Below are 25,244 nucleotides of genomic sequence, written 5' to 3'. Positions count from 1 at the left end.
CGATCTGTTGGAACGTCTATGACCGACATCTAGAACCCAGCCTCACTGCGCTGGCACCGCAACCGCTGCTCTCTGCTCTTCCCGAATAGCGGCAAGAATATCAGGATACCACCTCTCCCCAACATCCGGATGACTCTTCACCCGGTTCCTCAAAGTCGCCTCCCCAAGCGTCTTCGCCACGCCGCCCTTGCGAAACGTAAACTCAACATCGTCAAGCCGGCCCCCGTTCTTCTCAATCACCTGGCGCCTCTGCTCCTTGACCTCTTCCGGCACGCTCCCCACCCCGACGCTTTCCAGATCCTCAAACTCCGCGTCACCCCTGACCCCCTGGAAGAACGGGATCGAGAACCGCGCGCCCTCGCCTGGCCCGGGGCTCAGCACGCGGTGCGTCGTCGACACGCAGACGCCCTGCGTCAACGCCTCCATCCCCTGCCCGATGGCGACCACGAGCGTCCCGTCGATGGGCGGCGCGTCGATCCACTCCCCCTTGACGTTCTGCGCCTGCAGCCCGCGGTGGTGGCTCGCTTGGAGGAGGTAGCTTGTCAGCATGCTGTCCTTATGCGGGCCGACGCCCTGGCCCTGCACGCCCGACGCCGCGTCGATGCCCAGCTCGCTGACGTCGGGGTACTTAACGATCTTCAGCTTGTGCTGTTGGTCTGTGTCGAAGTACTTGTTGAAGGCATTAGGCGGGAGGCCGATGGCCTCGGCGATGAGGGAGGTGAAGGCGATGGAGATCTTGCCCATGCGGTCCATGTAGTCTGTGAAGGTGTCCCGGAAGCCGGGTAGGGCTTGTTCTGAGGGCCACTGGTTTGGTGCGAGCAGGTTGTAATAGAGAGGATCTTTTGCACTTGGCACTGGATGCTCCGTCGAGAGGTCGATTTGTTCGCGGTGGTCTATCTTGCCAGCTGTGATCTCGGCTGAGAGTTGGGAGTATCCCAGGAAGGACTTGGCGTTCTTCATCTCAATCTTGAGTCTGGTGAAAGGTTAGTTCGTCCGATGCGTCGCGCTCAACGTGTGTGTGAGCCATATAGATGAAGTATGTTGTACTTTTCTTCCGTGGGAATGTCGAAAAAGGCCTTTCCCTCCTTGATTACCCTCTGGAACAGCTCATCAGGGATACCTGCATTTTTGAGATACAGGAAGCCGATTTCCATCAGCGCATGGCGGAGGTCTGCAAGAAATTGAGGCTTCGTTTTGGGATCCCGAGACAACGACAGGTCGAGGACTGGAATGGATGTGAAAGACATTGTGTCGATGAGACAGAGTCCGAAGAAGTGAGACACAGAAGTTGTGGTGAGATTCTCGTCAACATGCACAAGGGGCCGTTTATAGCAGCAGAGTTCTCCGCACGTGCTGCACGCAAAGGCGTAAGGAGCGTATGATAGATGCAGATATCGGAAGAAAGGAAGTACGACCGTGTATGTCAAGTAAGCCGATGGCTATTGAATTCCCAATGACGTGACGGGATGGCGTGCTGCGGCAGCGGGGCTCTGAGCGTCGGGTTCTGCCCCGCATCGGAGCCGCGGGGTACTAATTGTACGGCTGTCTTCGGGCCAGACTAGGCCTGATTGGGTGACGTGTTAGTCCCCTGAGACCAAAGTCAACAACTCCAACGGCACAGTCGACGTTGTTCCTGTAACCAGTCTATTATTGGGTATATTAAACAAATTTTGACAACTTTTAAGTCTATGATGATGCCAGAGGTTTCGTCGCTAGCATCCCTGTGACCTTGTAGAACATATCCTCGACAGACGGCATGGCAAATGCTGGCGCCGCGTCGAACAACTCCGCTAGACGCTGCCTGTTGATAGTGGCGGGCTGCGCGTCGTCATCGTCCAATTCCATCTCTTCGCCAGCTCCGTTTACCTCGTAATCAACGGCCATCTCCTCGTCTTCTTCCATTTCCTCGTCTTCGATGGCATCTTCCGCAACAGGCTCACCATCCAACTGCATGTCCTCGAGTGGTCTTGAAATGGCCACTGCGGCAGTGTCGGAAGCCTCAGCGATGGTCCAGACCTGGGCCGAATCGTCAACTGCGACAAAGCCAGAGGAGCTTCCTGTGGAGACCAAGCTCGTGATTCTGTGGGGGATGCGCTTGACGCAGAGCAATTCTGGCTCTTCCGGCTTCATGACAGCAAGTTGCGAAACTTGGCCGCCGGGAACAATGACGGCGAATGTTCTTGACTTGCGGTCAATGGCCAAGTGGCTGAACTCTCTGGTCATGTTGGCATTGCGCCCGCGAGGCAGCTGGATGCCATACTGCAACTCGTCGGCAACCACATCGTACACTCTCACGTCGTCGGAGAGAGTGATGATGTAAGGAGAGAGAACTTGCAGGCGGCGGATATGTCCCTTCCACATGTTTTCCAATGTGAGCCTGATTTCACCAGATTTCGTGTCAACGACGTAGACGGTTCCGTCATTTGAATTGCCAAAGGCGATGAAGAGAGTAGACCCATCCTCGGAGAAACAGAGGCTGCCGCTGCGCTCACCAGCGTTTTCGCCAGTGATTGCCAGAGCGTCAGATCCCACGCTGCTGCCCAAAGCCACGGCAACAGCACATGACCAGGACTGCAAAACTTCGCCGGATGTGCCTTTAGATTCGACGCCATCCTGCTGTCTGACCTTGGAATGCCATATCCTCGCCATGCCGTCGTCGCCCAGGGTGGCAAAGCGATTCGAGGTGTGGTCCGCAGCCAGATCCAGGACAGTCTCAGGTCGGCTGGTGATGTGGGGGTTGTTGATCCTGGAGGACAAAGCGAAAGGCTGGTCATCTTCGCCGACAGCCCAGAATTTGAGATACACCTCGCGTCTCGCCCTGATAAACTCCTCGCGAGCTTCAGGAGCCATCTTCTCCAGATCGCGCTTAGGGGGTTGCCAGTCGTCAACCGTGGCCAGCCAGCCACCATCCTGAGAGAAAGCGACGTGGGTTATGCGAGGTTCCGAAATTGGGTTTCCCTTGGACGTGATGTTGACATCCGTAGGCTGGGTTCTCGCAAGGGCTTGCTTCGCGACGCTTCTGAAAGACTCCATGTCGAATGACTGCAGCAAGGGCGCAGACTGTAGGTCACCAGCCAGCATGGCCTGTTGACCGGCACCTGTGCAGACGTACAGTCTTGACGGCTCTGCCGGGTTGAGAGCGGCAGGCACATGGTGGCGTACCTCACGGTCGGCTGACCAGACGCGCTTGACAAGCAAGTCTTTGGGTGTTGAAGTGAAACGAGCCGCCGATTGGATGCCGGAGATGTAAGTTTTCGGAACCATATCGGCAGTCGAGACAACCATGAGGGAGTTGTCATCAAGGTGCAGGGCGTAGGAGGATCCCGCGGGCGACACAACCACGTTTTCGATGCTTCCTGAAAGATGGGGGAAGTGGTTCAGCTTGCCAGTGTCCATCTGCCAAATAACAAGGACGTTCTCAGAGCCGCCAGAGAGCATGTAATTGCCTGAAACCCACAGTGTCAGTCAAAGCTTCAAAGTGAATCGAGTCTTATCACCACTTACCATCCTTGGACCACTTGACGCTATGCACTGCTCTCCTGTGCCAATGGTACTTGCGGCCTTGCAGGCTGTCCCTCTTCGATTTGGGCGCATTCAGGTTTTGGAGCTTCCTGAGGATGTCGTTGTAGTAGTAGATGGCACCTCGAGCACATCCGGCAATCAGATCGACAACAATGCCGTCATCTCGGTTGGTAATCTTGAAGTCGAGGGAGCAAACGATATCGGTGGTGTTGAAGGCAAAGAACTCGCATTCCAAGCCGAGGTCCGTCTTGGTGACATTGGGTGTGACTGTTCCGACGATAAGATTGTCTCTCGTGGCACCAATAACCGTCTTGCCATCAGTGCTTGAGCGTAGCAGGTGGATAGTCTGTTCTGCCTGCTTCGTCGTGAAGAGAATCTCACATGTCGGCTGGGTAAAGTCGGGCCCAGAGTACGCCACAATCTCGCCCTTCAACTGCACCGTTGACTCCGACACGTAGATGACTTCGATGCTGTTCTTCTCTCCCTGGATTGCTGCGACTGACATGTCAAGCGCAGTTTGCGACTTTGTGCGAAACTCCCGGTCGACTTGGGTTCCCTTCTTCCAGTTGGCGCGCCAGACTCTGCCGTCGGAGCAGGCCACCCAGACAAAGTCTGGCTTGGTATGAGAGAGGCATGTGGCCACGATGTTCGGCGCATTGGACTTGTCTCCATACGTATTCTGGACCACTGGGAGAGCAATTCTTCGGATAAGGAGGGATTCGGCAACCGAGTAGATTTGGAGAGAGGTGTTGTAAGTAACGATCAAGTACCTAGTCGCACGTCAGACAAGTCAACCAACACAAGGCGCGGGTGCTCTCACTTCTCCTTCTCGACGAAAATGGGGTCGATATCGGCCATGCGGCCACCCATTGGCGCGGAAACCTGCCATCCAGTCGCCTGGGGGTCTGAATTGCCCAGGTTGGAGAGCTCGGTCTCGATTTGGTCGTCCGTAAGGTTCTTCTTGAGCTGCGACAGAACGTTCAAGGCGTTGTCACGAAGATCCCCAGAGTCGGTATCACCGTTGTTCGTAGGCTTGCTTCCCTTGTGCCGTAGGCGCTTCGTCTGGCCGTCCTTGTCGCTTAGGTCTCTCTTGCGCTTCTTCGTGTCGGCGTCCCGACTTCTCGGGGTAGAGGGTGCCATTTTTCTTTTGTACAGAGGTCGACAGAAAGCAGAAAGAGTGGCTGCTGTTGGATTCGGGGCGGTAAAGAGGGAAAAATAACTTTGCAGCCGACCTTCGACGATTTGGCTTGGATTTCCTGCTCTGTTCCGCTCGCACACGACCCTTCCAGAAAAAAAGTTCGGAGAGTTGCTTCCCAGGAATTTTTTGGTCCCGCTGCGTCGCCGGGCCATGCAATTGGTGGATATCCCCACAGTGGATCCATTTCTGATAAGATAAGCGGATAAACTAGCGGACCGCTAAATTTTTGTTCAGCACGCCGCAGTCAGCGGGCCCGGTAGTACCTCTTTCACAGTTTCTTCGGCGACGGCGACTCCATTGCGATCGACTGCGCGACCGAATTTTCTACGTCCAAGACGACCGCTGCTCCACGCTCAGTCTTCCGATTAACGGACATCTTGACACCCCGAAAACACCGCGAAGATGATCATTCCCGTTCGTTGCTTCTCCTGTGGCAAGGTTAGTCGATGCGACGCCCTTCCGCGCAAGATGCGGTTTCTGACGAATCACGCAGGTCACTGGCGACCTTTGGGAGCGCTACCTCAAGCTCATTGACGACGGCATTACGGATGGGTGAGTTGGAGCGGCTGGCCTCATCAGGCATGTTCGAGCGCATCATTGACATTTCACACAGCGACGCCATGGACCAGCTTGGCCTCAAGCGCTACTGCTGCCGTCGTATGGTCATGACCCACGTTGACCTTATCGAGAAGCTTCTCAAGTATGTTTCTCCGTATCTTAGGCGGCGTTGTTCCAGACTTCTTACGCGTAACTTCAGGTACACTCCCGACGGACGTAACGAGAAGAAGATGTCCTTAAACCCGTAGATTCAAGACGGGGTGACGGTATATTAGGAGTTTGGGATATTCAAAAGCATTGCAAGGCGTTAGGGAACCAGAGTGCCTGAAATAAACAACGGTTTACAACCCGCGCACGACGGAGAACCGGCACCCACTGTGCCTATCAAGCCGATCGAGTTACAGAGCAACGTTGAATCCCTGGTATTCCCACCCGCGATGAGGTTTCTTGCCTTGGTGATCAGGCAAACGCACGTCCCCTCGCAACCAAGAGAGACGGAATGAATCCGAACTAGGCTTGCGTTTTGGGCTGTGAGCGGAGATTGGGAAACTCTGCCTCGAGGATGTTGCGATTTCAACATCATTCTGCCGCTTGGTGTACTTTTCATGTGAAAAGAACGTATGTCGGGACCTGGTTGATTTAATGCGACAGTCTTTCGTCTAGCCATGTCTGCTGTTTTACTTGGGCTTTTGTTCCAACAACTGTGGCATCGGGGACTCTGGTTGAACAATCTAGGCGGGTATACCAAGCGGATTATTGGACAGGCATTCCACAGGATGTCGCAAGCCCACGCCCAACTTGGCTGCAGTGCGTTAGTCGACTGTTGGTGCTTCAAGTGGGATCAGAGGAAGTCTTCGATCTGGCGGTCAAGGTAGAAATAATTGTCCAGAACTTTCAACGTAACACCATCGCTTCCCCGACTGGTTACCTGTCGCTGACCACCAGTCCGCCACTGTATGTACTCGAATCATGAGGGCATGATTGCTGAATTTTGCATCTTGTCTCGGTCAGAAGAGCCTCAATCACTCGGCAGTCTGGGTATTGGGGGCCAAAACGTCGTTCCTCAGTGGCTGGTCAGAGCCCCGTAAGATGGATGAGACAATGCGTCTTCGTAGTCCAACAGTCCAAGAGGCTTGCCAATTGCTGCCCGAAAGGTGTGCTAGTCGATGTGGATGCATTGAGTGCTCCGCCGAGGCTCATCGTCTTCCTCAACCATGCAAATCATCGTATATCATCAACCGCATGGGTCGGCTAGCAATGGCAGCAAAGTTGCTGCGCAAGTCGTAGGATGAGTCCGGTGGCCGATTGAAGAACCCGAGGAACTGGAAATGACGCGGCGATTTTGCCGCGAAGAGCACCCAGAGCACCAACACACTTTCCAGAACCGGATAACATCCGCGGCCTTGGGGCCTGGTCTTCATTTCATGGGAGGTAGTGATTTGTCGGTGGGACGCAGGGAAGTACTACACGTCTTGGATTGACGCACGGAGTGCAGAGTATGGAGATAAGTCCGCCTGATGGATGCATTGTGCGTAAACAAACAACGGTTAGAAGACAAACTTAGGATCAAATCCCACAGCTCCACCCATGAAGTTGATACTTTCGCGCAAGACGACTCCGTCGTAACCGCGATAGAGGATCCAACTGGCGCGCAATGGCTGCTGCGAGTGGCTCGCTAGACCCAGAAAGCAGAGAAGCTCAGCTTCCTATCGGTCGCACAGAATGGAGGCGTTGCCCGAAATGGGAAGACTGAGCCGTAACAATTCATAGAACAGAATTGTTGGCGCCTATGCGCGTTGGCCTGCATGCGTGATGCGGTCGTGGCGCCAGGGATACCAGCGCCGACCCCAGTCAACCATGATCCATATGTCGGCGTCCGAGTTAGGAGCAGTCTGTGTGGTGTTGGAAGGCCGGAGAAGTAGCATGCATACTCCGCGAGGCCTTTGATAATCTTCTGCGATATCAGAGAATCAGGAAACGCGGCAGCCCGGCGATATAGAGCATCGTAGCTGATCCTTCCAGGCACCGCAGACGAGGGTTTTGGATGGTGTGAAGTACAACCCCATCACCCCTCCCGCCTCCATCGGCGATCAGCAAATGGTGCCCGGATACAGATTCCTGGGTCCTGGAGCTGGCACCCCGCCACATCGCCGGGGTCACCTCCGCTTGTTTACCAGAATATTTGCTAGCGCTGTGATCAGTGGGAGGCACCGACAGTTATCACCGCACTAGGTGAACAGCTGGGAAGGAACTCATCAAGGATGACGAGAATGACCAAGAATGCCATGGCGAGCTCAGGGCCAACAGCATGCGGCAGGAAACATGGACCCGAGTTTCGGGACAGCTTGGGAAGCGAGGTTTTATCAGGTGATGATTGTGGCTGCGGGACATCGACACCTTGCCGGGGAGGTTGGCCAGGGCCGCGGGTATTTCGAGATGAACTGGAATCAAGCTGGTCCGCCTCATGGTTCCGTATTTCCGGGTTCTGAGACCGGGGTCAAGTTGCCAACAATAGGAATCTTCGTTCCGCCGCATGATCCCGAGGAGACTCCGGGAGGGGACAAGAGGACGCCGTGTTGTAGCTGTCCATTGCCATAGTGGCTCTTGACCCTTTCCCACTTCCGTCCCGGAGGTTCCCCGGGCCCTGAACTCGCCGGCATTTGGAATGTCGGTCAGTTGCCATAGTCGACTATCGTTGCGATCACGCATGAGGGACGAATGCGGTTGGAGGTGAAAAAGAAATGTGGCACGACAACAGCCATTGAGAGAGAGCGTCAAGTGACGAGAAGAGAAGCAAGGGCAAACTCTCAGTCGGAGAACCAACAGTTGCCATGGGAGGTGAAGGTGATGGGAAATACGTACCTGCCGTGCCAGTAGGGATCGAAGCCGTTACTGGGTCCGGGCTTGTTCCCCAGCGTGTCAGTCAGTACCTGAGGTACCTTAGGCGGGAGGTCGATCAGTGGGAGAGCGGGTCCACTTGATTTTCAAGACGTGCCAACAGCGAGAAAAACCGCCGCTGGCCCAAATCGTCGGAATTGCTGTTACCATGAATAGAAGAAGCGGGGATTTGATTTGGAGCGACCAGGAAAAGACAAGGTACTCGCAAATCGGCTTGGGAAGTGAGTATACCCAGGATGAAGAATGGAAATGTAGGCTGATAGGCAAGCGTCACAGACGACAAGATACATACGTAGGTCCAACCTCACGACCACGATCCATTCCGAGTTTACCTGAGCTGACATCTTACCAAGAGTTCGGATAACGCTAGGCCTAACGCTTCCAGACCTGATTAGGCAGACAGACTATCACCAAGCAAAGCAATAGCAGTGGCACGTTGGTTCGGACAATGGGAACAGAATGCCCGCCCCAGCCACTGGTTATTTGTTGACCGACCGACTCGGGCCACCACCAGCACACCCCCTGTCGAGTATCGCGGTCGAGGCCACTTTCGGTTCCGTCAGTTTGGAGTCAGCAAGTAAGAAAGGTGTGTTGGAGCTAGTGCAGGTGTACGAAGGTGTGTGAAAGTGTGCAGGTTCCAACAATTGTCCCCGCGCCCAGCAAAGCGGAGCCTCCCATCGGTCTCACCATCTCACCAGGGCGGCAAAGGGCGGCCGAGACAGGCTGAAGACATGACGGACGGGCAGAGACGCACGCGTGTCACCGCCCCCAAACGCAACACAGACGCACTTGGAGGAAGCGTGACTGAGTGCTCGCATCTTCCATGACACGGCATCAGCGGATTGGCTCATGACAGTATTTGAATGTCTGAATGGTGGCTAGGAGACCATGAGAAGAAGGTTGTTGCGAGATATCCGCCCATCCACCCTTGATGCACAAGAAGGAGCAGGCACGCTGCAAGCAATCGAAAAGGGCGCAAAAGTCCCAACTCAGCCATGCAGACACGGTCGATACCGTCGGGCCCAACACACCGGCTCGGCCTAAGAACTCGAGTCTGCGACCTCATCTCGTCTCGTTGACGCAGACTGTGGACAGCCAGGCAAGACATTGAAAGGAGGACAGATGCGGCGTGGCTGGCTGTCTTACACACGACCTACCCGTTGGAATTGAGACTGCTCACTGTGATGAATGACGGCGGGCACCTCGTTCAGTACCGCCAACAACAACAACAACAACAACAACACCAATGCTTGAGCCACGTTGTTAACCGGAGGAAAGCAGCCATTTACACCTGCGCACCGAAACTACCTACTTCAACGTTCATGTTCTTCTTACCTTCAAGGCTTGCCTTCCCTTCCCTTCCCAAGCTCCCTTCCCCTCCGAGCACTAAGATGCCCTCCACCTCCGGGGGCCATGTGGGGCTACCGCAGGGCCAGGGCAGGTTGTGGTTCGCTGGAGGATGCGACGCCCACCTCTGCTAAGCGCCGACGCCTGTCTGCTTCATGCAGCCCACAGCTCGACGATGCTCTTCTCATCCACCGACACAACGCTGTGCTCACGTCTGACTGGTCGAACCCGTCAGGAGGTGTCTGCCATGTCCTTGGGGAAACACGCGCAGCTGCACATCTCACTGGCTCCTTCTGCCTCCCAAGATGCCTGCAAGTGCCTGCCCTACCAACTGCCCCTCCAGAGCCTTTCTTGGGTCAGAGAACGAAGAGGCCGAACAAGCAGTCCCACGCAGCCCACGGATTGGATCATGCCTGGGTCCCAACGCCTCCCGTCCTCTTTTTTTTTCTGTTCCCACGCTGTGGTCCTCGAACCTGAGGGACTGACGGCCATGCCAACAACACCCTCTTTCCGTTTGTCCTGCCGAGCTGCTCATCTATGATTCGGCCAGCAAAGCCAAAGCCGATTGCTCTCGGTCCCTTCTTTCCATGTGAGGTGCCTGTCCATAGGGCGGACCGAAATTCGACCAGCCATTCAGACAACACCAGAGAACTCTGACATCTGTCTCATCTAGCTTGCAACTCGTCCGTCATCTTTGTCTTGCACCGTCCCGGGTACCTTACCATCGACTCAGGTCACGGAACATAGAGCACTCACTTCTGTCTCTTCGTTTGCAACAACTCCACGCTTTGCTGCCGTCCCATCACCTCCGACCTGTGCTACCAAGCTCTACCCGCCCTGAGTCTTAGGACCCTGTGCGGCACAGGCTTGACATCCACATCGGCTGTCGTCTGTCCTGCCTGGCTGTCTGCCCGTCTTCTGTCTTCTGTCCCGGCTGCGCGAGACCGACTGGACGACTAGGCATTCGGTGGAGCCGTGCTTGTCATCCGTTTCGTCGAATCTTAGCCGCAGGTCTTCTCAACCGCCCCTCCTACAGATGCATTGCGGCATAATCGCAGACACGCGCAGCTCAGCCTGATTCAGTGCTTCCTCGTCCTCTCACTTTCTTTCATCCCCCTCCGAAGCGGTAGTCGCGTTGCCCGCAGGTCGTTCCAACGCTTCCGCCCCATAATTTTATCCTTCGGTCTTCAGAAGCTAGAACCACGGGTAATACTGCTTGCTGCTTGGGTCTCCCCTAGCCGTTCGACCAGCAGGCGCAGAAGACCCGCCACGACGCTGCCAAACCCGCCTGACCCTGTCGATACTTCGCGTGAGCGAGGTACAGACAAGAACAACCAGGGCCCCCGGTTCCCTACCCTACCATTCCTCAACCCAGAATTGAGGTAGCAGCAGTAGGCACAGCTCCTCTTAAACCGCCCTCCCCACCCTCGCTCTCTCGAGCTCTCTCGTTTTCAAGCCAGCCGCTATTCGTCTCGAAGCTTGGTGATCCCCAGGCCGTCGTCAACGAGACCCGAGCATCCAGCACAGCTTGATCCTTCGCCTCGACGGCCTCAAGGATCGAGGCCAACAGCCAACACGGCCCTGGAGACGGCCTAGTCAACCTACAACTGTGCTGCGTCGAGCTCCCGAGGCATTCTTTCGACTACCATCCGCCGTCGCAGTTCGCCTGAAATCCAACCCTTGAGGTCGTGAAGGACTAGGACGTTGTCTTTATAGAAAGGGACTTCAGACTGATCATGGCACTCGAAGCGCCCCTGCGATCGTCTATTGGAAGTCAAATGTCGGCCTACTCGCATCACAACGAGATGTCTGTTTCTTCTCCAGACAACGGATCATTCCAATCGCCATTCTCCAGCATGTAAGCTACGTAAATCTCCAATTTCGCAAAGCAAGCACTCACACTTCGCCAGGTCATCAGCTGCTTCAGAACAGTCCAACTCTAATTCCCTCCGACCGAACTCAATCCAAAGAATGTCGAGCGGCATGCATCTCATGAGCCCAAGCGATATTGTTGGGCCTTCACCTGTCACCTCGACTGGCACAGAGACGACGGAAATCGAAGATGAAGAAGCAGAAGAAGCTCAGGCTCGACCAACAATTGCCAATCCTTTGCCTCAGCCCCAGGTATGCAGATTGAACCGCGGAAATGGTGTATAGTAATAATAGTAACATGTGCCAGCTCGTGATGCTCACCACGAATATCCCCGATCACGTTCGACAGACTGGCAGCGAAGAGGCTGTTTCGGTCATCCATGCGCCCGAGAGCTTCCACAGCTGGGTAAGTCGCAACTGGGGCATGTTAGATGACCAGTGACTAATTTTGAACAGGTTTCAAATGACCCTACTGTCAAGCCAGACCAGGCTAGCGAGCAGTCATCGCCAAAGTCTGACGCGAAGTCGTCACCGAGGCCTGCAAAGTCTGCGAAGGCTGATGTCAGAACGTCGCCGAAGACTGATACAATGAGCCTTCCGCCTGTTACAGAACATGCATCCAAGGTGCGCTACCAACTGACTTCAGGAGAGACAGGTGGCTGACCATATTCACAAAGTCGAGATCTCCCGGACTGCCTACTCCTCCTCCACTCTCCACGGATGTCAGGCCTGTACGCTACAGCATCGACAGTGCCACGCCACGAGCACAGGATCTACAAGATATGCTGAGCGAGTCATCAAGGCTCCGCTCAAGCAGCACTAGCAGCCTCGAGAGTACGCATTTGGTTCTGCCGCCCGCTCATGGTTCTAACTAACATGGATCAGAAATCGATGAAAGGAGGGGAGAAGAAACCGACGCCGAAACTTACGATGAAGACTACGCCACCCCCGGTCTGCCATATGAGGCCGAAGAGATCACGGCACTACGAACTGCACTTCACGAGTGCTGGACGCTATGCAACACCTTGGCAAATCTTAGCTCTATCCACCGGATGAGGGTCTTCAACAGCTCAGGAACCCCGGACGCACACGAGAAGGCGTGGATGGCTTGTTGGAAGCTGTGCCAAAGGCTCTATGACAACCAGGACGAGGACTTGTATGGTCACAACGTACGAGAGAATCTCGACCTTTGCCGTGACTTCTGTCAGTCCCTCTTCGATGTCCGACAGAAGAAGGATGAAGTTGCCGATTCAATTCTCCGGGTTAGCTTCGAGCTCAATAACCAGTGAGTACGAGCGCGTCACGGTATCATGCATGAATGCATACTGACTCTCTTACAGTCTGTACAGCGCTCAGGATATACGAAATTTGCCAGAACAGTTTCGGGAACGAACGCTGGATTTCTATATCACACTTTGTCATCGGCTGATGAAGCAACGAAGCGAGTTGGCCGAGGAGACTGACTCTTTACTGAAAGCCTGCTGGTCACTAGCCGAGATGCTTTTCAGCTTGAGACAGAACAGGCGAGATGGAAGGGCCCCCGACGAGGAACTCCTGGGGTCAGCAGTACAGGCTTGTTGGGAATTGTGCGATCTCTTCAGAGATGGATGGACTCAAGTCCGTCCAGATCGCAACACCCCGAGGCCAAGTCAGACAAATTTCTTCGGCCACCAACAAAACTTTGAACAGCCGTCAGGCCGAGATAGCAGAGCATCCAACCGTTCTTCCTACTCGAAGCGAGAAAGCCACAAGAGCGTGGTGGAGGAGCGCACGAGGAAGCCTCCTCCAGTGCCCGAGACTCCAGTCACGGAATTCGAAGACACCCCAATCTCTCCAGAGAGTCAATCGCCACGAGTTCCCAACATCTTGGTCCTCGGTACCACCTCCGACAGTGGCCGTGGAGGCCGTTGGTCGAGCAGCGCTTCCCAGCTGTCAAGCTACTCGCAAAGCAGCAACAAGACATCAAGCACGGCCACGACAACTACTGCAGGCGACGACAGCAACACCAGTAGAATCAAGGCTCTCGTTATCAAGGCGGCTATGAACGTTGGCTACGCCCGAGATCCAGCGCTCGACAACAAATCCGAGAAGGCCGCCTTGCAGGCCTTCGTGAAGCAGATGCCCACGGGTTCTTTCGGTTCCCTCCCGGCTCATGCTACGTTGCTGCAGAACTACAAGAACCTCGTACAGGCGGATGCATCGTTCCGCGGATCTTCGCTGCTTCCGATTCGAGGAAAGCGTATCGCGGCAAACGACATGGCAAGGAGTGTCAACTACATGGCCGGCCGTGCTGCCCAATACGTCTTTCTACGCGACCTCTACAAACTGGTGTTCAGTTTCCCCACAGAAGAGGGAGACTCGAGGAAAACAGTCAGCATTGCCATTTGAGTATTTGTATCACGCATCTAGGGACACATTCTGTTGGCATTTCACGTTGGGCTTCCACTTATGATTGCCATGAAAAACACTGCCAGTCTACACAAACACACCATATAGGGCGGAAAGCGGAGGGTACTCATTGAACGCAAACAACTGTTTAAGCTTGGAGAAGGTATCATGTTTTTTTGGGGAGGAAAGCGGCCCCGTCTGTTCGTTTCTGCTGCACTTAGATACCCTCTCGTAGATGAATTTCGGCGCCGGAGCTTGGACAATGTTTTGGGGGGCTATAAAATCGCACCTGATTTTTGTGCTGCGTGAGAGCAGTAAGGAGGCAAGCCTGAGGGCCATCATCATTCGTTTCATCGTGCGTCAAGATGGATATCGTGCCTTTGTCCAAAAGAGAAATTATATAGTTTATGTCGCAATGACTACCTAACCCCTATCTCATCTATATCTTTTGCCGTCCTCTGCGGCGATCTTCAAATGAGAAGGGATTCAATCCATTCGCATAAGTCGACTGATCCTGCTTCGACTGCTGTCCTAGAGATAATTTTCGACTTTCGCGCAATGTGCGTGCCGCGTCGCACCAACCTCTCAGTGTATGTGATATTTGATCCAAATTACCTCCTGCTCTGTCCCAGAAATCAATCCTGAGATTGTCCACTTTCGTCGTTCGTGCTGCTTCCAAAATCGAACATGTCCTCCCAGTCGAAGGTGCCGTCTTCGTCGGAACGCATCGTGTCTTCTTCCTGCTTGACGGCATGATCAGAACATTGCGTCTGGCCCGTCTCTGCGCCACTCTGGTCGTCATCGAGGAGAGCCGGGTCCATGTACGGAGTCAAGTCCTGATTCAAGGCCGGATCAAACATTGGTGTGTTGAGAAGGGAGTTCTCCAAAGGGCTGGAGGTGTTGTGCCAGCCGTCCTCGTTCATGTTGTCGAGGTATGGGGTCGTCCACGAGGACGTTGTCTCGTTGCTTGGAATTCCAAAATTCTGATTGGACGGCGAGGGCAAAGAGTTTGGAGACGATGCCAGTAAGGTCCCATTTGTGTCCATGCCGGGGTACCAAGTCGCGTCTGGGTAGGGGTCATAGTAGCCCATTTGGGGAGTCTGGAGGTATGAGGTGGAGATCGGGGCTGCGGTCACTGCTCCGGTGTATGGATGACACATTGGCAATGCTGAAAAGCTAGGCGCCGTAGACATTGCGAGGGAAGAGTTGCCTTGAGCCAGAAACTCTGTATCAATTTGGTTGAGTAAGCCGGTGAGAGGCGACACAGCTTGAGCGACGTTCTCGTTCATCTGCGCGGTCTCAGACACCTGGGTCTGGTACCAGGAGGAGTTGTGGGCGGCGGCCGGATCGTAGTCGGGGTATGCGTACTGGAGATTCATGACCGGTGACTCCATCTTCACACGCTTGGCGTCAACGGCATATTCTTCTTGGAGAGATGCTCCATTCGCCTGCTCCCCAAAGTCATCAGAGTCTTCGCGCTTGCGCTTGGTGGCCGGCTTGCTTGAGCCATTGAGGTTGTACTGAGTCTTGTAGTGCTCCAGGACGGGTTGATAGCCGTAAGGGTGGTCAGGATCCCAGATTGGCGCCCACGCTGGGTCCGGCTGGGGTGGTGGCTGATGGCTGGATATAGCATTGTTCGTGATACCTGTGGGCTGAGGATATGCTTCGTACCAAAGTGAAGATTGGGTTCGTATCGTTTGCTGGGGATATCCGGTGAAGGCGCTGTCTTGGCAGTGAAGAGGAGCATGGCCAGTGGTAATGTGCTGAGGACCGCGGTGTTGAATTGGCCCTGGCAGAGTTGGGCAGGGTGAATGCGTGTTTGAAGAACCTTGGTTGATGGAGTTGTTGGGCCTCTTAATCACTATTCGGGTTTTCCTGTGACTCAGTCAGATAATGATATTGGCCCCTTGTGATTGATGGCATACTGCTTTGGCGGCGGCGAAGGAGGTGCTGTCTTTCTGGCACCCCCATTTGTGGGAAGAGCTCCATTGATCAACGCCGTGCTGTTTGTCGTTAGTAGAATGTTTCATCAAAGTAGACAACAGGCTTATTGACACGCGCACACAAAAGGCGCATCATCCGCTTGTTGTCCCTTGAAGAGAAGCACTTACCCGAACTCGGGGTCATGACCGTACTTGCCCTTCACATACCGAAGCTGTGAAGCAGTGAGAGGCTTGTTGAAGCGCTGGTGGTACTGTCTCAGGATCTCGTCGCGCTTCTCGTGCTCAAGAGACAAGCGCAGAATGAAGAGAATCTGCTCCTCAGTGTATGTGATCTGGCCTACCATGGTTGAAGCTTGTGTTTGTTGGTTTTGAGAATGTGAAGGATATGGTGGTAAAGAGTGTGGTGATTAATTGGAAGATTGATTGAATTTTTGTTTGTGAACGTGAGCGAGAGTAAGATTGTTGAAAAGAACGCCGAAGTTCGTGATAAGTGAAGGTGGTGGAGGTGGAGATATCCCACGAAGGAAGGGACCACAATATCGTTCCTGCAGTTTGTGCTGTGATTCAGTTGGAGTTAGCAAAGCTGGGGAAGCTGGACAGCTCAGCTGACAGAGTGTTGGGGAACGGAAGGAAACTAGACTGGTAATTGCATCTATTTCATCCGACTTCTCGTCTATTGCTGGAAAGCTTCTGTCTATCGTGTAGTCTAGATCTAGGTCTACTTCTTAGTACCCCCGCCTCTTTATGTCTATGTTTCTAATGGGTAGTATGCAAACAATCAAATACATCGCTCGCTTCAACAAATGCTTGCCGTCCACGCCAATGACTGACGCGCAAAAACACCCCACCAACAGTTTACCGGAGAGCCCTCGTCAGCTTCGCCCCAATCGTCCTGCCCGTCAAGAGTTCCTTCCTCGATGCAGGCAAGCGGGCGTGTTTGGTCCTTCATCGCGTCTCTGAAGTTCTGCAAAAGTCTTTTGGTTGTCTCGTCTCTCAGCGGAACCATAACGACTGCACGAGCATCCTCTTCAAGGGAAAGCTGCTCTGAAAAAGCACCGGCCAAGAGGCCTGGATGGATGTCGTCGTAGAGCGGATCGGCGGCAAGGACGACCTGTGATATCAGTCAGTCATTCTTAAAGACGCCCGGTGGGATCACCAACCTTGAACTGGTTCTTCTTCTCGAAGAGATTTTGGTCAACTTCGTCCTCTCCTGAGCCTCCCCACGTAAGAGCCCCCGCATCGAGCGACCCACCGAGCTTCTCTACAGTTGCACGGTTGGCTTCGACATTGAACCGCAGGTTATCCATGATATCGGGCAAGTCGCTCAAGATAACGTGGACCTTCCATAAGGCAGCTGCCGCCAGACCGAGAAGCCCAGTACCGGATCCCAGCTCCAACACGGGCGGGCGAGGCTGGCCAAGTGACTCATCAAAAAGGCGGAACAGAGACGTAGGTCCAAGACTAGGTAGGTACTGAGCAAGCACATAGGACGAGCCCCAGGTCTTGAGACCGAGTGAGTCGCCAGTCAGGGGCGGTTCCCGAATAATGAGTTCAAACGTTGGAGTGCGAGCATCCTCTCTGAAGGGCCACCGCCTAGTGATCTCGCCCATTGCTACTTCTTGTCAGAAATTGATCCAGCATATTGTCTCCCTCACGTACCTGTCCGTCCACAACGCTCCGTCATCCTTTTGCTGGCTTCCGTCCAAATCGCCTCCTTCTCATCGTCATCCTCGATCCATGCAAGTCCGCTCTTGATGATGGAGGAGAGGTACATCGATACCTCACGCCGAAAGTAGGCCGTGGCTTCCTGCTCGTGAACAATCTCCGATCGCTTGCGCTTGTGACTCCATATCGGGGGGCTGAGTTCCAGCTGCTTCAGGGTGCTGAGTAAGTCTTCACTTGATGGCTTCTGCCACATTTGAGGGAAATCCTTGGGCTCGAGTGACATGTTGGCGGTTGAATCAAGGTTCTATTAGGGGCTCTCTATTTTATGTTTTCTAAAACACCAAGGGACTCTGATAATGAAGAAGAAGTGGTTGCCGAACAAAGAAGAGGCGCAAGGTGATCCCGAAAGTTTATGGGAAGGGGGGTTCAGCCACTGGAAAAATTCGCTGGCGGTCTGGACTTTCCGCTAAGGTACCCAAGGGACCCCATCGCCAAAAGCACCCGACACACTGAGACCAACCAACGTTAACGCCGACAGGGACCCTTATCGTTATCGGATGCGCCTGGCCCATCAAACGTGGGGTTCAGATCACTGATCTGGCAGGTGGGGACCCACGTCCCCAAGGGTCTTTCCCTCGCAAGGTTCGTTCCTGCCGTTGTTGTTGATTGGTTGGCCTCACATGCAAGGCTGCAGTGGAGTCACAAATCAACCGACCCCACGTCACAGTATAAAATAGGCTGCAATTTCTGCGGCGCTTCCAACCTCTCTCCTCTTTTCCTCTCTTCAAGCATCGTCCTCTTCAACGCTGCGTTTCTATGCTACGAACAGAGAGTTTGTGCGCAAGCACGATCTCTCGAGAAGCTCGTCTTTTCAGAATGGCATATGAGAAATTCGGAGTAACATCTTCACTACCACCCAATGTCTCCTGCCCCGCGTGGGATGACGGGTCTGCCCGCGAGGGTCTGGCGTGACTTCACGCTTGCAATTGGCATCAGAAAAGCAGGGCCCGCAGCCGTCCTCGTGTATACCCTTCGGGGGAAGACGGGGTTCTGGACTCGGTGACCCTTTGGGAGAGTCATTGCGAAGATTGTGCACAGCACTTGAGTGCGATACGCAGCGTCTGGGATCCCGACTGGCTTCGGCTGGCCGGGGGACTTGACAATTCAATTCCGATCATTCTGTTGAGGACGGTGCTTCACTTTTTTTCTTTTCCAGGTAAGCTCTTCTATGCTCTCTCTCATCGCCCAAGTTCCAAGGATACTACTAACAATCCAAATGTATTTTCATCTCCTAGCTTCATTCGTCAACATCAACGACCACATCACCACTCCGAGGGCGCATTAGTCGCACTATTCATCTGCTGCCACTACGCATCCTTGTTGTCGGCCTGCTCGTTGCTGGTATCCTCCTCTTGGGCATGCTCCCCATTGTCGTCACCATCGCCACCATCCACCGTTGCTTCTGGTGTCAGTTGTGGTTGACGCTGTTACTCGTCGGTGGGCTCACCTGGGCCAGCTACGGTAGGTAGGTCGAGGTCTCTCCACAGGTGTGCGTTGGATTTGGTGAGATTGCGTGCCCAGATGAACTTCTCGATAGCCTTGCTGCAGGCCTCATGATCCTCGTCGGCATCTCTAGCGAACTCCAAAGCTTCCTCGACAGCGTAGATGACGCCGTTGATGTGACTCTTGATGACTGTATCCTGATCCTGTGAGGTGGCCGTGGGTGGAATCTCGTAGCAAGTGGCGTTCGTTAGACTCGTCAAGCCATGCTTGACCTGTGCTCTCACGCTTCTAAAGCTGGGCGCCTTCTCTCGCTTGCCTGCGGCCTTTCTCTCATCCTCCTCCTTTCGCGCGTTCGTCTGCAGCATGTCGGCCCACATATCCCCCAGTGTGCCCTTCTGCACGAATTCTCTCACGTCGGGAGTGATCTTGTTGTCGAAGTCGTCATGTGCCTTCTTGTACATCCAGTGAGCCGCACTGAGTTGATCGTGAAGATGCTCCAGCGAGAACCTGGCCCCCAACAGCCACTCCTCGCGCGCTGCATTGTCGTGGGTGGATGCAGCCTTAACTAAGTCCTTGCTGGCGGTGCTCTTCTCGCTCTTGGCGCTGCGACGACTGCCCTCGCGGCTGCTCTTGTCCTTGCGATCCCGCTCAGGGCTGTCGTTGCCCTGCTGGCCTCGCCGAGAACGTCTGGCTTCCTCGCTCGACCTTGGAGATACTGGAGGCGAGCGTCCATTGTTGGCGTTGGAGACGGTGGGTGCCGCAAAGGCGTAGACGAAGCCATTCCGGGGCAGCGGCACAGGCAGCGAGGACTGGAGGGCGTCGAAGTGGAATGCGTCCTGTGTCATGCGACCGTACTCGTCCATGTAGACTGGTCGGCTGTGATGCGGGATGAAGCGTTCTCGTGACATTGCGCTGGCTGATGGGGAGAAGACTTGAAGCGGCTTCGAAGACGGCGACGATGTTGCCTTGGATGATCAGAGTCACGGCTTTTGGATTCTGGTTGGGACTTCGGTGGCATTGCGCCAGTGAGGGAGGTATATATCTGGGGTCGGCTGTGGCAGCTAGCTGTCTTGTCATCGCAGTGAAGCTTTTTGAACCTTTGTGGTGAATGTTGTGGCAGAAGCCTGCCATGCGATGCCGTCCCCAAGCACCATCTCCCACAAAGCTGCATAGACATATGCCTGCATACAAAGGAAGCCGCACAAAACCGATGCGCCGGCACAAGACATACATTTCCATCCGGACGCAAGCATGTTCATTCCACAGAGTCCAAAAGCTCTTTTGCCAGATCAACTCTGAGAGTAAATAAGCCCCAAGTTTGTCCCACTTTACACCAAACGCACCCATCGCTTGCTGGCTTCCAACAGAGGAGGTAGCAACCTCTTCCAACAAGAGAACTTGCAAACCCGAACCCCAATCTCTCAAATGCCATCTCCAGGAATCTTCGAAGGAATAATGTGACCCTTGACGAAAGCATCTACCAATGGCCCCGTCCGCGGGTATCCGCGCCACCCAAAGGGCGGGCAGGGTGACACTGACCCAAGTGGCAATCCGGGCTCAACCGCGCCATCATCCCGGGGGTTGGCCCAAAGCTTAAAAAACGACAACCAAACTACGGCGGCCCGGAAGGCGCGGCGGCAGCGGGGAAAAAGAAGAGGGACGCGCGACCCGCGGGCACGGGCGGGTGGACGGGCGGGCGGCCCCTCCTTGCTTCCCAATATGCCCCCCTGCTCGTTATTACGGTCTTCCCGTGCCACCCCTCCCTTCGTTTGCCAACATCCAACATCCAGCATTCGCGCATGTTCTGGAAGAAAACGAAGGGAACACCCCCCGACAGAGCCCATCCATTTCCTCCTCCACGACAATTAAGTTTGGGGGAAAATAAACCTCGGATGTGATCGACTACAGAGAGAGTACGAAGACGATACATTCAAGAATATTGCCACCAAAATTCATCATGTTCGGCGGCGGCGGCGGCGCGGCTTGGACCAGAAGCTTTCAGCGGCGCAGCGCACGCACCCCTGCCCTCTTCTTATGCGTTGTGCCACCTCGGCTTACACACAATCCTTCCGTCAGCTTGTACGAGAGCCTCGTGTGATGTGTGTATGTGTCTCTCTCCATGGCTCTAAGACGGGGAAAGGACAAAAAGCAATCTAGCCTGCTGAACACGAACTTGCGGGGTGCCGAAAGGGGTAAGAAGGAAGCAGGAAACACACAACACACGCAGCTCATGTCTTCAACGGTCAACCCCGAACGACCTAGTTTACAGGTAAGACAAGCTAGGCAGATGGAATACCAAAAAAAAAAAAAAATTACCAATCCTTCGAGGCGAATCGATCGCCCGACACGAAATACGAGCGATGGAAAAAAGGGGCCCGTCACGAAACAGAGAGACAGACAGAGGGCGCCCCGTCTTATTGCCGTTGAAATCAACTTTAATGAGCCAAAACACGAAATCCCTCCCGTAAATATTGCGGGGAGCTCTGGTGGATTCCCATCCCATCCCGCGGCGCCCCCTTTCCGTTCTGTACGTATCCGTAGTGCAGAGAAAGAAAGGGAAACTAGCAGAGACCCGGTAATTCGCAGTAACAGAAATTTTGGGGACCTTGATTTTTCGCGAACCTTATGTGGGGAAAAGCGAAATGATCGACGTCACAAACTGCAGCATCGACAACAACAACAAGCACAAGGAAGGACGGAGGGGATGGGGATGGATGCTTCCCCTTCTGTACTGTTGTTTGGATTCATTACTTCCTGGGATATGCATCCCATCTGCATATGAAATGCAAGCTGCAGCTGTGGATATGGCCAAAGGATGCTGCAGCGCACGGCTGTTTGCATCGCTGCAGAGCGGGAATGACGTTGACAATTTGCATAAAAAAGCGGCAAAGATCAGCTAGACGCCGTTGCACAACATGGGCTGTCACTTGGGAGAACAAAGGACGTGTTCATCATGAGGATATCATTTTCGATTTTTAATTTTTGTGTGGGTGGCTACCTCGTGGTATCAAAGAAAATGGAGAAAGGGGAGGGAAAATAGAGTAAACCTCCCCCGGAAACCAAGAGACGATGTCAAAATACTGGCCCATATCCACGGTGTTCCAGCTCGGTTTCTTTTGTCCATGCAATCCTATATGCTGGTCGCCAATGCCGCCTGACCTTTGATGCAAATGCCATCCAGTCCAAATAATATGAAAAGAGAAAGGGAAAGAAAGAATCATTCGCTGTTGCTGATGCTGGTCTCATGTGGCCGTCCTATCCAGGATCTGGCGAGATATCCCCGTGAATTAACGCTTGAGGGGAAAAAAGAAAATCATTCAAAAAAGCCACCGCAAATCAAGTTTGCCTTTTCGCCTCATCCCTCTTCGCTGATCTCGTCAACACGTTCCTCTTGAGCTGTCTGGGCTGTCCGTTCTCAGGCGCCTTCTAGGCGACCGCGATGGGAGGCGGGCACTCCCTGTAGATCTCCGTCTTCATGACCTTCAGTCGTTCGCGCATGTCGAGCAGGTCCGCCATCTTGTCCTCAGGCGGATGTGACATGTCGGCAATTTCCCAGTGCAGAGCCTCATACTTTTCATAGAACAGCTTGAAACGCTGGGCCTTGCTGACCAGGTCGGGGCTAAGTCCGCGTTGGCGCTTGGGGGCGGTCTTGGCCCGGGCGCTGTCGATGGAGGAGTCGGAAGATTCCATGGCCTTGCGCTTCTTGGGTGCTGACTGTTCGAAGTCTGAAGCATTCGTAGGCGGTGACGAAGCCAGAGGCGAAGACTTGACTGGCGATGTGTTCTTGCTCTTGAATGACACACCGGATGAATTGCGGGGCGAGGCATGCGAGACATCCGCGGGACGCTGCTTGAGGTTGACGGGTGCCTTGATGGGCGCCGCCTTAGGCTGCTTCGCCCGTTTCGCAAGGGGCGCGCCAGAGCTTGAGCTGCTGTCGTCTGCTTCCTCCTCTCGATGTCGCTTAGGCGGCTGCGACTTGACCGTCTTGATTGCCTCCCGCTCAACTGACCTCTCCTTCGGTCGCTCAATTGACTTCTCCACCGGTCGCTCAATGGGCTTCTCAGGCCTCTCGGGCTTCTCAACCGGCTTCGGCCTAGGCTTTGGCGCGGCAATCTTGGGCTTCGGTGGCAGAGAGGTATCCGGCTTCTTCTTGGGTGCAGGGACGGGGGCGGCTGCCGCGGGTGCTGGTCTGGGTTTGGCTGCCGCAATGCTCGCCATTGGCTTGTCCTCTGACGATTCTGAGTCCGAATCCGAGTTCGTGATGAACTCAGCGGAAAGAACCTTTTTGCCGGGGGCAGGCGCCTTCTCCTTCTTCTTTTCTGCGGCCGCCTTGGCTGCGGTAGCGGCCTTGCTTTGCGACTTCCACTTCTTCGCCGGGGGCGGGTCGGGGGCAGCCTTCTTTGGCTTCGGCGGTAAGGGGTTTGATGAAGATCTTGACATGGTTTCGCCGCCCTTCTTGGTTGTTTCCTTGAGAACGTCTTCGTTGTCGTCGGCAGGCTCCTGCACCTGAATCTTCGGTGGTGGAGCGGCAGAGGCTTTCGCGATGTTCGCTTGCAGCTTGCTGAGAATCTTGCCCTTGCCTCGCTCCTCCCTGGGCAGGAGCTTCTGCCACTCGGGTTCCGTCGTTGCCAGTCGCATCTTATCGAACTGACGGATCGCGTTGTCGATCGCTTTCTGTCGGGTATCTTGGGTATCATAATCGTACTTCCACACGTCCAACTCTTTCCAGTAGTTTTTTCTCAGAGCCCACTTCTGCGCGTCCTTCTCGAACTGGGCAACCTTCTCCAGAGCTGGCTTGAACTCTTCCTCCTTGCCGCTCCATAGGTCTTCCAGGTAGTCTTCCGACCGGTCTTGCACAGCAAGTTCGTGGACGATCATGGATCGCTGCTCCTTGAACTTCTCGACGACTTGCTGTGAAGATGAGAAGACGGCGTTCGTTGACGGGGAGCTGACGGCTACCAGAGCCGGCGATGATGGCGAAGACTTTCCGCCTCCATTGCCGTACGAGGCCATGCTCGACAGCAGTTTCGACTTGGCTTTGGTTCCCGCAGCCTTCTTCGTCGGCAGTGGCTTGTCCATAACCTGCGACCTATTTGCCCTGTTAGTTGTGCCACGGCCAGCTTGACCCATTCACCGTCCACATACGTCTTCTTCGATGCGTTGGCCGCTTTGATGGAGTTCTGCAGGTTCTCTGTATCCGAGTCCATGCCTGACGACGAGGTGGAAGGGGCAGGCTTGGCCTTGGCTCGCTCGGCCTTCTTGGGTGCCTCGGAGCCGGGGAGCTTCTTCCATAATGACGTTGGCTGCGGAAGTCGTGTGGCTCGTTTCGTCGAATCGAAGGGTTTCGTGAGGAAGAGGTCGGAAGGAAAGGAATCGGAAGTCGGAGAGAGGGTATGCGCGCTTGAGCCGTAGAGCAGTGTCTTTGCAGAAAGGTCCCGTCAGCATACATGAAGATAAACTCCCTTCGAAGGGTGGGTTACGCTCGGGAACAATGCTGAGGCTCGCCGCGGTTGACCTCGACTGGTAGCGACGCAGCGTTTGTCATGCATGCAGGCTGGCCCAGATGGTGGTTGCTCCCGTCGGCGAGACAATAGGATTGTGGCCGGGGTTCTCGGAATGCAAGGCAAAACAGTGGTGATTACTTACTGGGCTGCTCCCCAAGGATAGTTGGAGGTCTTCACCACTCTGTACGCACTTGATCAAGTCCTCGAGGACATTGTCGGAGAGGTTGATGGTGAAGGCTTGAGGGGGCACGGGGTTGCCCGAGGCGGCCGAGCTCTCAAGAATGAGGCCGGTATCCGGAACCCTGATCGAAGGCATCGTGGATCTCGAGAGGTCACGCGAATCGGTTCGGTTGAAGGCGGGTTGCACCTCGCATGCTCTGGCTCGAGATTCCAAGGGAGCAATGAGAAGACAGACGTGTTTAAGGTCGGATTGGAGGCTCGGAGAAGGGAGTTTTGCGTCGTGGGAGTGAGTCGGCGGTGGTTCGTTGCGGGAAACTCCCGGGTCGTTGCGTATATTATTCTCGCAGGTGGACTCTGGGGCAGGTAAGTAAGGCAGGCCAGGACGTCACTTTTCCATAGCCAGTGGACTGGGCTGCAGTTGGGAAGTGAAGGCCGGTTGTGCCGGTGAATCACTTCTCGTCTGAACAAAAACCCAGAAACCAATGTTGCAAAGCAGTAGAATAACACAGTAGAGGTTTGCCCCGGAGGGAAGAGTGGTGGTGAGGAGGTGAAAGTGAGAGAGGAAGTCGAGATCAGGAACAGGAGGAGAGAGAGCACATACGCTTTGGCCGTGGTCGTGGTGGTAGGTAGGTACGGTATTACGGGATGGGAAGCACAGCCAGTCAG

General features: G+C 54.5%; 8 protein-coding genes across 8 annotated transcripts; 2 read left to right on the top strand and 6 right to left on the bottom strand.

The window, feature by feature from the left end:
• Positions 1 to 42: 42 nt before the first annotated feature.
• Positions 43 to 1,247, bottom strand: DIN11 (putative 2-oxoglutarate-dependent dioxygenase DIN11; the record flags this gene model as incomplete). The annotated part of the gene is made up of 2 exons (XM_037325067.1): positions 43 to 973; positions 1,048 to 1,247. 2 exons carry the CDS (start codon positions 1,245 to 1,247, stop codon positions 43 to 45), a joined length of 1,131 nt encoding a protein of 376 aa, XP_037176661.1.
• A 439-nt stretch (positions 1,248 to 1,686) lies between these two features.
• Positions 1,687 to 4,662, bottom strand: utp17 (U3 small nucleolar RNA-associated protein 17; the record flags this gene model as incomplete). The annotated part of the gene is made up of 3 exons (XM_037325066.1): positions 1,687 to 3,446; positions 3,505 to 4,292; positions 4,343 to 4,662. The coding sequence occupies 3 exons, from the start codon at positions 4,660 to 4,662 to the stop codon at positions 1,687 to 1,689; spliced, it is 2,868 nt and encodes a 955-aa protein (XP_037176557.1).
• Positions 4,663 to 5,122: 460 nt separating this feature from the next.
• Positions 5,123 to 5,526, top strand: Polr2l (DNA-directed RNA polymerases I, II, and III subunit RPABC5; the record flags this gene model as incomplete). Its single annotated transcript, XM_037325065.1, has 4 exons — positions 5,123 to 5,158; positions 5,214 to 5,272; positions 5,334 to 5,420; positions 5,478 to 5,526. 4 exons carry the CDS (start codon positions 5,123 to 5,125, stop codon positions 5,524 to 5,526), a joined length of 231 nt encoding a protein of 76 aa, XP_037176558.1.
• A 5,733-nt stretch (positions 5,527 to 11,259) lies between these two features.
• Positions 11,260 to 13,783, top strand: CGCA056_v009817 (uncharacterized protein; the record flags this gene model as incomplete). Its single annotated transcript, XM_037325064.1, has 7 exons — positions 11,260 to 11,381; positions 11,434 to 11,647; positions 11,703 to 11,801; positions 11,852 to 12,019; positions 12,073 to 12,229; positions 12,281 to 12,680; positions 12,736 to 13,783. 7 exons carry the CDS (start codon positions 11,260 to 11,262, stop codon positions 13,781 to 13,783), a joined length of 2,208 nt encoding a protein of 735 aa, XP_037176564.1.
• A 635-nt stretch (positions 13,784 to 14,418) lies between these two features.
• CGCA056_v009816 (uncharacterized protein) lies at positions 14,419 to 16,070 on the bottom strand (the record flags this gene model as incomplete). The annotated part of the gene is made up of 3 exons (XM_037325063.1): positions 14,419 to 15,658; positions 15,709 to 15,786; positions 15,895 to 16,070. 3 exons carry the CDS (start codon positions 16,068 to 16,070, stop codon positions 14,419 to 14,421), a joined length of 1,494 nt encoding a protein of 497 aa, XP_037176565.1.
• A 452-nt stretch (positions 16,071 to 16,522) lies between these two features.
• On the bottom strand, positions 16,523 to 17,674 carry EFM2-1 (Protein-lysine N-methyltransferase EFM2; the record flags this gene model as incomplete). Its single annotated transcript, XM_037325062.1, has 3 exons — positions 16,523 to 16,837; positions 16,887 to 17,338; positions 17,386 to 17,674. 3 exons carry the CDS (start codon positions 17,672 to 17,674, stop codon positions 16,523 to 16,525), a joined length of 1,056 nt encoding a protein of 351 aa, XP_037176566.1.
• Positions 17,675 to 18,758: 1,084 nt separating this feature from the next.
• On the bottom strand, positions 18,759 to 19,802 carry CGCA056_v009814 (uncharacterized protein; the record flags this gene model as incomplete). The annotated part of the gene is made up of 2 exons (XM_037325061.1): positions 18,759 to 18,853; positions 18,899 to 19,802. The coding sequence occupies 2 exons, from the start codon at positions 19,800 to 19,802 to the stop codon at positions 18,759 to 18,761; spliced, it is 999 nt and encodes a 332-aa protein (XP_037176567.1).
• Positions 19,803 to 22,320: 2,518 nt separating this feature from the next.
• Positions 22,321 to 24,714, bottom strand: CGCA056_v009813 (uncharacterized protein; the record flags this gene model as incomplete). The annotated part of the gene is made up of 3 exons (XM_037325060.1): positions 22,321 to 23,983; positions 24,040 to 24,314; positions 24,541 to 24,714. The coding sequence occupies 3 exons, from the start codon at positions 24,712 to 24,714 to the stop codon at positions 22,321 to 22,323; spliced, it is 2,112 nt and encodes a 703-aa protein (XP_037176560.1).
• Between the last annotated feature and the right edge of the window lie 530 nt (positions 24,715 to 25,244).

The sequence above is a fragment of the Colletotrichum aenigma genome (assembly GCF_013390185.1).
Source record: "Colletotrichum aenigma strain Cg56 chromosome Unknown KSG_Cg56_contig06, whole genome shotgun sequence".
In the NCBI taxonomy this organism is placed as follows: Eukaryota; Fungi; Ascomycota; class Sordariomycetes; order Glomerellales; family Glomerellaceae; genus Colletotrichum; species Colletotrichum aenigma.
Note: the sequence above shows the minus strand (reverse complement) of the source record. Positions and strands in the feature narration are given on the sequence as shown.